The sequence below is a fragment of the Mya arenaria genome, chromosome 5 (assembly GCF_026914265.1).
Source record: "Mya arenaria isolate MELC-2E11 chromosome 5, ASM2691426v1".
NCBI classification, from domain to species: domain Eukaryota; kingdom Metazoa; phylum Mollusca; class Bivalvia; order Myida; family Myidae; genus Mya; species Mya arenaria.
Genome location: NC_069126.1, coordinates 40035771 through 40046672, shown reverse-complemented (window position 1 = coordinate 40046672; position 10902 = coordinate 40035771). Strand labels below are relative to the sequence as shown.

Below are 10902 nucleotides of genomic sequence, written 5' to 3'. Positions count from 1 at the left end.
CACATAATGTTTAAAACTAAATTATCTTGAAACTAGATTGAATTTATCAATTTTGAAGAATAGGTTAATCAATCCGCCCAGTAGAGTTCACGAAGGAGAATGTCGGGCCTTCGAATTTTGGTTGGCGTCAAGAGAGTCATTGATTATGCCGTGAAAGTAAATACACTCATTACATAATTGCAGCATTTTCAATAAGTATACATTTCCCTTTATTGAATGTTTGGTTTAAGTATATATTTCGACTTACAAGCCAGCTTATTTTATTTTTCATGTTTCGTAACAACTGGATAAAAATGGATTCTTCTTACGCCCAAGGACTAACGGATCAACAACTTCTATGGATTAAGCTATCTAAAATATTTTATTTACACTGATAATATCAACGATCTCTTAAAGTATTTTGCATCTCTCCTGAACCATATCATCAAATCTATGTCAGAACGTCCCATTCCTGGTCCAGACTAAACATCTTTAAAAAAAGAAGCCTGGACAGCATTTTAGAATGACTAGCAGGGTTCGAATTTAGACTCGCATACACACAAATTGAGAGGGACATTTGCAAATTGCGAGTGACTTTTATTCAAGCTCGCAAAATTCTGCGAGTGGCTTTTTCTAGACCACAAAATGTTAAAAGGAAAGTAGAATAAACATTAACTTAATTCCGCTACGGAGTCGAGTGTAAACAGCCTATAAGTGGTATATTTACACTACCAGTATAAAGAAGAAAGTTCAGAGTCACGCTCTAGTGAGTTTTCAAAAATAGAACAAATATGGAAAAGGCAGAGTTTTATCTAAAATCTTTCCGGGATGCTCCGAGGCGTGCATAGTGAATACAAATGACGTAATCACCTAGCTCAGTCATTGGCTAAATTTAGCGTTTTTGCTCACTATAAGTAAACCCCATCGATTGGGGTCCCTAGGTTCAAGGTCAAGGTCACTGTTACTAAAAATAGAAAAACGGTTGAAACTACATAACTTTAGTTAGGGATGGCATATCTTAACTAAACTTGGTGTACAGGAAGAGTTTATAGATACCGTTCATGGGATTGCGTTTGGGGTCCCTAGGGTCAAGGTCACTGTTACTAAAAATAGAAAAACAGTTGAAACTGAATAACTTTAGTTAGGGTTCACATATCTTGACCAAACTTGGTCTATTGGAAGAGTTTATGGATACCTTTCATGGGATTGCATTTGGGGTCCCTAGGGTCAAGGTCACTGTTACTAAAAATAGAAAAATGGTTCAAACTGAATATCTTTAGTTAGGGTCGACATATCTTGACCAAACTAGGTATAAAGGAAGAGTTTATGGATACCTTTCATGGGATTGCGTTTGGGGTCCCTAGATTCTTTATTTTAAATTTATAATGTTACTGTTTTTAATACTTTTAGACTTAATGAAATCTGTAGCGTGCTTGCCGAATGGGTATTACTTGATGGCAAGGGTATATATTCAAAGTGAACAATGTAAAATTATTGGACAGCTTTGTTATCAACAAGCGGCCTGTTGTGTCCTCAGTAGCCACTCTATATGTATGTGCATGTAATATGATACCGGGACTTCCGGAAGATATACTATCATGAATAAAGCTAGTGAACGGTCATCTGTTGTTTCTAAGAATATCTAATCCCCGAACATATCACGGCCAGCATCTGATGAGTCTTCCTACCCCCCAAAAAGAATAAGCCATCAACAAGTTCTAGTAATCGAGTCACGCAAGATTGACTTTAGCTTGACTACTCGAAGAATAAGGAGAGCTATCCTAATCACCCGAGCGTTGGCGTAACCATTTATGTTAAAGTTTGCTTACCACCTCAGATATTTTCAAAGTCCATTGACATATGGCTTTGAAACTTTGCACACTTGTTCACCATCATGCCCCCAACCTGTACATAGGAAGAGGTAACTCTATCAAGTTTTTTGACAAAATTATGCCCTTTTTTCTACTTAGAATTTACGTTAAAGTTTGCGTACCACCTCAAATATTTTCAAAGTCCATTGACATAGGCTTTGAATCTTTGCACAGTTGTTCACCAGCATGCCCTCAACCTATACACAGGAGGAGGTAACTCTATCAAGCATTTTGACAAAATTATGCCCTTTTTTCTACTTAGAATTTACGTTAAAGTTTGCGTACCACCTCAAATATTTTCAAAGTCCATTGACATAGGCTTTGAATCTTTGCACAGTTGTTCACCATCATGCCCCCAACCCATACACAGGAGAAGGTAACTCTATCAAGCATTTTGACAAAATTATGCCCCTTTTTCTACTTAGAATTTACATTGAATTTACTTTAAAGTTTGCGTACCACCTCAAAAGTTTGCGTACAACCTCAAATATTTTGAAAGTCCATTGACATCTGGCTTTGAAACTTTGCACGCTTGTTCACCATCATGCCCCCAACCTGTACTCAGGAGGAGGTCACTGTATCAAGCATTTTGACAGTATTATGCCCCTTTTTAGCTCGACTATTCGAAGAATAGGTGAGCTATAATACTGCCCCAGCGTCGGCGTCCGGTTAAATTTATAGGGCAAGTTGGGATTTTCACTTATAAGTCCAATACCCTACATTCAATTGACTTAATACTTCATACAGTTGTTCAGGGCCATCACATGATAAGGTTAGATAACTCCATATTATTCTTTACACAAATTATGGCCCCTGATTGACTATGGAACTTAGGTTAAAGTTTTAGGGCAAGTTGGAATATTTATTAATAACTTCTATATCCTTTGTTCAATTGACTTAATACTTCACACAGTTGTTCAGGACCATCACACAATGAGGTTACATAACTCCATGTTATCTTAAATACAAGTTATGGCCCCTGATTGACTTAGGTAAAAGTTTTAGGGCAGGTTAAAGTTTTAGGGCAAGTTGGGATTTTCACTTGAAACTCCAATACCATTCATTCAATTGACTTAATACTTCACACAGATGTTCAGAGCCATCACATAATGAGGTTAGATAACTCCATATTATCTTTTATACAAATTATGGCCCCTGATTGACTTAGGTTAAAGTTTTAGGGCAGGTTGGGATATTGTTTAATAACTTCTATACCCTTCATTCAATTGACTTAATACTTCACACAATTGTTCAGGACCATCACCCAATGAGGTTACATAACTCCATATCCTTAATACAAGTTATGGCCCCTGATTGACTTAGGTTAAAGTTTTAGGCAAGTAAAAGTTAAGGACAAGTTGGGATTTTAATAAAAAAAACTTACCGTTCATTAAATGCACTTAATAAAATTCAAAATTATTTATGACCATCTTACAACAAGAAACATAACTCAGTTTATTATGGCCCTTGATTTTTTGATCTGTTTTTTTTAATTTCCTTTGAAAGGCATATTTGTATATTCTTAACTACATTTTCATAATGGGAAATCAAGTTATTTGAATGACTTGTGTCATTGTTGGGCGGGCTTGTGGGAGGGCAGCATCAAAGTCACCTTATGTATCAAATAATTTTAGTTAGGTATGACATAAAGAGACCAAACTTGGTATTATTACATCGTTATTGTGTTCTAAGTCAAAGCGGCGTAGTCGAGCGCGCTGTCTTACGACGGCTCTTGTTTTTCATGTGTTGACTGCTTAATACCCTATAAATTGGATGAACTTGACTGGCTTGCCTTAACTGCAAACCTAAGGTGTAATTGATTTGCTATATACTTTTTTTAACAAAATTTGGACTTCAAATTCACATTCCCTATTTTTTTATTTAACTTTTAACAGGTCAACTAGTATAGATATGTTAAATTGATTTCATAATATATAATGGACTGGAGGCTGTTATTAATAATGAATGATTTACTGACTCTATCATTTCATTGTTGATGATCGATTATATGTCCAAACTACATTGATTTTCTCCTTATTCTGTAGGTTCGGGTGAAGCCCGACAAGATGGGCGTAGTTACAGATGGGGTCAAACACAGCATGAACCCATTTGATGAGATTGCCGTCGAAGAAGCTGTAAGAATGAAAGAGAAGAAAGTAGCCTCAGAAATTCTCGCCGTCTCCTGTGGCCCACAACAGTGTCAGGTATTTAGTTAAATTAAAAAGTTTAACTACATTGTATGTTCCATTTTTACAGCAAATAGGATCATACTCAGGCGTGCTTTTGCATTTATTGTGAATGACTGCATGCTTTAACTACACCAAAAGCCATTTTCAACTACATTTTTTTCTTTGTCTGCTCTATTGTGACTTCTTTGTCTGCTCTATTGTGACTTCTTTGTCTGCTCTATTGTGACTTCTTTGTCTGCTCTATTGTGACTTTGACTTCCTATTATACAAACCCTCTCTTATTTTGAAAGACTTGCCCTATGGGTAAGTCATGTCTTACAAACTAGATGCAATCCTAACAATTTTACAAGCAGGTCTTTGGTGAGTCTGTTTTTCATGTACGTCTTAAAGAACTGAGACAAGCGTCAAGGTAACAGACATTTAATTATATTGTTACAAAATATGCAATCAATTGAGAATCATTTACCTATCCTGGGATTAAACCTAGGAATACCTGATTTATAGAGTCTGATATCAATCACCTTGCCATCTCCCCCCTATATTGCCCAACAAACATCTAATTTATTAAATTACCGACATATTTGTGTTTAATCATTTTAATAGATCTTATTAAAACCATAAAACAGGAGACACTGCGGACAGCACTGGCAATGGGAGCAGACAAGGCCATCCATGTCTTGGTAGACCCTAAAGACTACACCAACATGCAGCCAATACATGTCTCCAAGTTGTTAGCCAAAATAGCCACAGATGAGAAAGTTGACCTCATCATTCTTGGGAAACAGGTAAGCTTGATGGTCTCAGTGATTATGTATTACTGTGTTAACAAATTCAGATATAAAGTACATTAGTTAAAACTTCTTTAACCTTTTCTGATGGAATTATTGATGACTTGGATGATTTTTTTTTTTTAAGACAGCAATCTCATTTCCATGTGTTGCTATTATTTAAAAAAATAAAATATTGTAATATTTCACATGGAACTTTAAATATTGAACAAGAAAACTGACAACATGATAAGGACATGGTAAAAGCGGTTGCTGAAAATATTTATAAAAATCTCTAAGCTAGAAATAAACCAAAGTTACAGACTAGGATTGTGAATTTCTTTTATTATGATTGTTGTGTTATATTTAGTTACTTACCTAATGTATTCTTTATATGAACTTGTGTGTATGTTTTAGGCCATTGATGACGACTGTAACCAAACAGGTCAGATGGTGTCAGCTCTGCTGGATTGGTCTCAGGTACTCATTCTTAGTTCTTTATGCAAGTTAATGCTGGGTGAACTTCTGCTTGAATATAAGAAGCTTACGTAAATGCTAAGCAAAAACTTCAGCTTGATTTCAAGAAGTTTAAGTAAATGCTGGGTGAACTTCTGCTTGACTACAAGGAGCTGAAGTAAATCCAGGTGAACTTCTGTTCGAATACAAGGAGCTGAAGTAAATGTTGGGTGAACTTCTGCTTGAATTCAAGCAGCTGAAGTAAATGCCGGGTAAACTTCTGCTTGAATACAAGGAGCTGAAGTAATTGGCGGGTAAACTTCTGCTTGAATACAAGGAGCTGAAGAAAATGACGTGCAAACTTCTACTTGAATACAAACAGCTGAAGTACTGGGTAAATGATAGGGGAATTTCTGCTTGAGTACAAGGAGCTGTTCTAATGCTGGTTGAACTTAAGCTTGAATACAAGGAGCTGAAGTAAATGCTGGGTGACCTTTTGCTTGAATACAAGGAGCTGAAGTAAATGCTGGGTGACCTTTTGCTTGAATACAAGGAGCTGAAGTTATGTAAAAAACACATGACCTTTTGAAAAAGAATGAGAGTTGTCAGGGTGGTTTTCAAAAAAGTAATTTTGATAAATAGCTACGGTCAGGGCATATTTGTTACCTTTGTCCAAATCTGTTGATTTTTAAATTACATCCTAAATGAAAGGGCTTGTATGGAGCTACATTGATTATTCTTTATTGCCACTTAACTATATACCCATAAATATGTACGGTATATCAAATTGATTCACTGTTTGCAAAAAATATGTAGTATAACATAACCAACAAATTCCATTTGCAGGGAACATTTGCGTCCAAGATTGAGAAGAAGGATGGTACTTTAGATGTGACACGCGAGATTGATGGGGGATTGGAGACGATCAACATTACGCTGCCAGCTGTTATAACTACTGATCTACGCTTGAATGAGCCACGATATGCCACCCTCCCTAACATTATGGTATACCACTATGTCCCATGTTCATTATACGCTTAATCTTTTCTTATAGATTATGTTACATGAGTGAATGGTCATTCATTATGGAATTTATTAAACTAGTTCTCTATAAGTGATAAACACCATAGTGAGTTTTATCAATTTTAGTAAACCTGTTTAATATTTAAAGTATTGAATAACCACAAATGTGATACTCTTTTAATATCATAAATAATTAATTGATATTTTATAGAGGTAATTACATAAAACTTCACTATACATAACTAAACATGTACAATTTACAACACTATTCACTTATGATGGACCATCAAAGTTAAGTAAGAACTTGTTTTTAAACTCTTAATTTGAACCTCTTAATTCTGTAATGAAAACAAATATGCTCACCCGGGAATGTAAAAACCATTGGGGTCGTTGGTATTTTTGTGAGTCAGTTGGGAAACCCTAAACAAACTAGTTATTAATTGACACCTAATGATCTATCTTGAATCATGCCATAGAATATTCTACTTAAAAGATACAATTAAATAAATGATTTAATTGTTTATTTTTTTATTTTATTTTTTTACCTTGATGACATTGCTTCATAGAACTTTAATGAAACATATTGGCCCGATTGTTCAGAACTTTATTAAAGTTAACAATGGGATTAACGACTTTTAAAGGTGAAATATTTGATGATATTTTTATATATTTAAATAAATCAAGTACAGCTGAAACAGTTGTCTCAACTCTTGATAGGAATACTGCAGATCGTTGTTCACTTTAACAAAGTTTTGAAAAATCGGCCTATAATATATTTTTAAAAAATATTTAAAACCCAAACTTATACAGCTGACCTCCAGCTATTTTCATGTGGGTGCCAGGGTTCTCTGCTCACTAAGGGAGGTCACTGTGTAGGAGAACGGATTAAACTAATTAACACGTACCATCCTACTTCAGAAAGCCAAAAAGAAATCACTGACCACGAAGAAGCCTGGGGATCTAGGAGTAGAGATCAAATCCACCCAGCAGATCTTGTCAGTGGAGGACCCACCCACACGAGAGGCTGGACAGAAAGTGGAGTCAGTTGAGGAACTCGTCGGTAAACTGAAGGAAGGTGGATTTGTCAAGTCGTAACAAGTGAGTTTATTAGTTAGATATAAAATTAAATATAAACAGGGTTTTTTTTCTCACCATTTTGGGAAGAGGTCAGTGTCTTTTTGATGGAGTAAATGCATTGTTTTAAATTAATTTTGGAATTACCAGTTATCCTAGAAAATAACAGTTATGCTATACACATTGCCTGAACAGAGAAAGTGTAAGACCTAGATCTAGATGGTTCCTAATGATGAAAACATTGATTCTTCCTCGCAAAATAACACTTGATGGAGGTCCATATATTTTCAAATTAAATCTTCAACATTTTTATGCTGCGGTGGGCAGGCGTCCAGCATCCAATATGTTGTGTGATCAATAACTTAAAGCTACACTCTCAGAGATATACCATTTTTTGTATTTTTTGTCTTGGAAAGAGCAAATTTTTGCATACATATCTGCAAAACAATGATTTTAGTTTGCTGATAAAAAAAATCAGATCGTAGATTTTAATATTTCCGTTCGAAAATTAATGTTTTATGGCTTAAACCGTTATGACCATCTTTTTGTAGGTGACCTTGACATTTATAAATTAAAACGGTACTGTTGGCCATGACATTTAAACTGTTAAGGATATTAACATTAAAATGCATATCATTACTATGGCAATATGCAGATACATAACATGTCCCATTTTGGCCAAGGATTGCATCATTAAACACAAACAAATTTAAAATATTTCACATCTTTAGCAGCAGAAAATAGCATAGTTTTTTTATTTGTTTGTTTACTCTATTGTGACCTGTGATGACCCATGTGAGAACTCCTTTGAAGTCACGTGATTCTTCACCCTGGCATATTTAAAATAAAAAACTTAGCCAGTTGTATGGTTTGGTCTAAGTTATCCAAAATGTTAATGATTGTTCAATATTTATCCAATAATGACAACTAACCAATCAAGCAGTTTAAATAAGTCAACTGGCCAAAAGATAACATATGGACAACTTAACAAAGTTTTTAACTATTGGCTGCTGCTCTCTAAGAAAAATACAAAATAACTGACATTTATAATTGCAACTGCTTTTATATTTTTCAGGTGTTCGTCCAGGGATCTGTTCAAGCTGTGATCAAGTAATTGTTTTTGTCAGTGTCATTATAAAAGTTCTTAAAATATAAATCGTGAGGATCAATGACAGTTAATTTGTTCAGTGTTTGGTGCATAAATGAAAATATGATTAGATATAACTTGCCTTACTCAACGAGATAAAAATATAAATCACATTTAAGTTTGTGATTCATACAGTAGTCAGACATTGTCATTAATACAGTAGTCAGACATTGGCATTATGTTGTATGTATGTCTAGGTCAAAATAAAGAATTAATTTATATTGAAATGTTATTGTTATTCCTGCTTTATGCATTTAAATTCATCAGAAGCTTGATAATAATAAATCTAACGTGTTACGCATAACATCCTCACTCTGGTGTACGAGATTGACTATATGACAGTCATGATTATAATAGCATGTAATATGCTGATTGGTCGCTATTTATAGTCATGACATCACCGGTCATAAATACCTACAAGATATTTCACAAAGGCTGCCAATATGAGTTGAAATGTGTTGAAAGTATTTGTAAAATGGGCGTTCAAATTCTGCGTGTTCCTTGGCAAACATTGATGCCTTGATTGCACATTTATATTTCCAAAATGATGTTTTTGATCAAAGAAATGTGCATTATATTTAAATTACCTGCATGTGTTAATTTCTAAAACCAGGACCGCCATTCCATCGTCCCGCACACTTATTCTTACCCAGAAGTATTATACTGAAAACAGATTATATTTTCGTTACCGACATATACAAGTTTGTATACGCAAATACAAATCACATTTGAAAATTTAAAACTAGTATTTATTAATAATCAAATAAACACATCAGAACATTAAACACATTACTTAAAACAGTTATAAACGTCAAATTAGCAAGTGTACGGAACGGTTCGGTATTAAGTTAAAGCCGTTTTCACACCCCGAATGGAATTGTGTACACTTTATTTGTATCTTTTTTTATGAGATCTCGATCTAAATAAAAAGAGATCGCATCATATGGGAAAGTATTTCAAATCAAATGTCAATTAAAAAAGTGGTCCGCTTATTAATGAGAACGCAGATGTGATTGTTGCGATCTTTAAAGTTAAAGGTGCATGCACTGTTTCCATTTTATTAAGAGACATGATAAGTTGAAAGAGAAACTAGAGCTATCACAGAATGGGATTATTACCCCGCACGCACAATTGCCGGCATGCCAAACAAATGTAAAATCTGACCATGTAAGACAAAGATATGGAATGGACAACAACTATCACCAGTAAGACTTATAAAGCAAAACAAAGTTCAGAATGTTTGCCGTGAGCTTGCATTAAGAGACACAAGTCTTGTGTGTGAAACGTCCTTATTATATGGTGTTCAATTCTGCCATATAATTTTCAATACTTTATTGTATGGCAAAGATCAGGATTATTATTATTATTATTAAGGCTTATATAGCATAACATTAGTCCAGGAGGTTGCTGTAACCTTGAACTTGAAGGTAGGGACATGCGTCTTGTGCTCGACACATCCTCATGCTATGGTGGTCACTCCTGCCCAAAAAATTAAAAATTCGACCATGAATGAGAACAAAATTGGAACGGACAATATCGGGACGGACGGACGTGACGGCGCGCGTGATTTCTTTTTAGATCCCACTTCACTTTGTGAAGCAATACATAGTTCGAGCCTTTGCAAAGACGCCATAAAATTCCACCCGAAAGCTGGAAATACAAGCCTCCACCAGATATATACTATAATTTATACGAATGAAGAATATAAGAATTTAAAACACCAGTCACTTTAGTGGAATGACGACGAATGTAACATTTTGTAGACAATATAACTTCTGGTATTATTTGGTAACGCGGTTTTTAGGGCATCGAATTCTTAGAATTCGGTATTCTATATTTGAACTTTTTAACCAAAAATGATACAACAAATTCTATCGAGCTTACTCAAATCATAGCGTTTCTCATGTGTTTGTATTGTTGTTTATGGCATACTGTACGTATACATGTATCAGTTAAACTTTTATTTCACTTATACATGTGCTTCTTTTCATAGAACACGAGGTGTTTCTTTTTAATTCGTTTATAACATGGCGGCAGTCATTCGACGAGAGAGTTGGTGTTTCTAATCATACATTTGAAATGAACACTTATGGAAATTACTAAATTTCACCAGTCTAAAACTATAACTGCGTGAGAAAATTGCAGTGTACCAATTTGAGTTTATTTAAAACAGTTTTCCCTTTTAGTTTAACAATTACACAATGAATACAATAATGAATTAAACACAAAAAGAAAAAAAAACTAAAAACAAAGCATAGGTCAGACGCAAGTCTTGCCCCTGGCATCCTTTTTTAGCGGCTCACTCACCTTTTTAGTAATCTATTTTTTGTTATATTATGATAAAATGAATGAATATGTAACAGGAAAAAAAACAGAACACATATTTACCAGAAGAT

General features: G+C 34.6%; 1 protein-coding gene across 1 annotated transcript; it reads left to right on the top strand.

Annotated features, from left to right (window-relative positions):
- Positions 1-85: 85 nt before the first annotated feature.
- Positions 86-8727, top strand: LOC128234877 (electron transfer flavoprotein subunit beta-like). The gene is made up of 7 exons (XM_052949472.1): positions 86-156; positions 3896-4054; positions 4666-4824; positions 5224-5286; positions 6109-6267; positions 7204-7383; positions 8435-8727. Exons 1-6 carry the CDS (start codon positions 100-102, stop codon positions 7378-7380), a joined length of 774 nt encoding a protein of 257 aa, XP_052805432.1. The 5' UTR covers positions 86-99; the 3' UTR covers positions 7381-7383; positions 8435-8727.
- The last annotated feature ends 2175 nt before the right edge of the window (positions 8728-10902 follow it).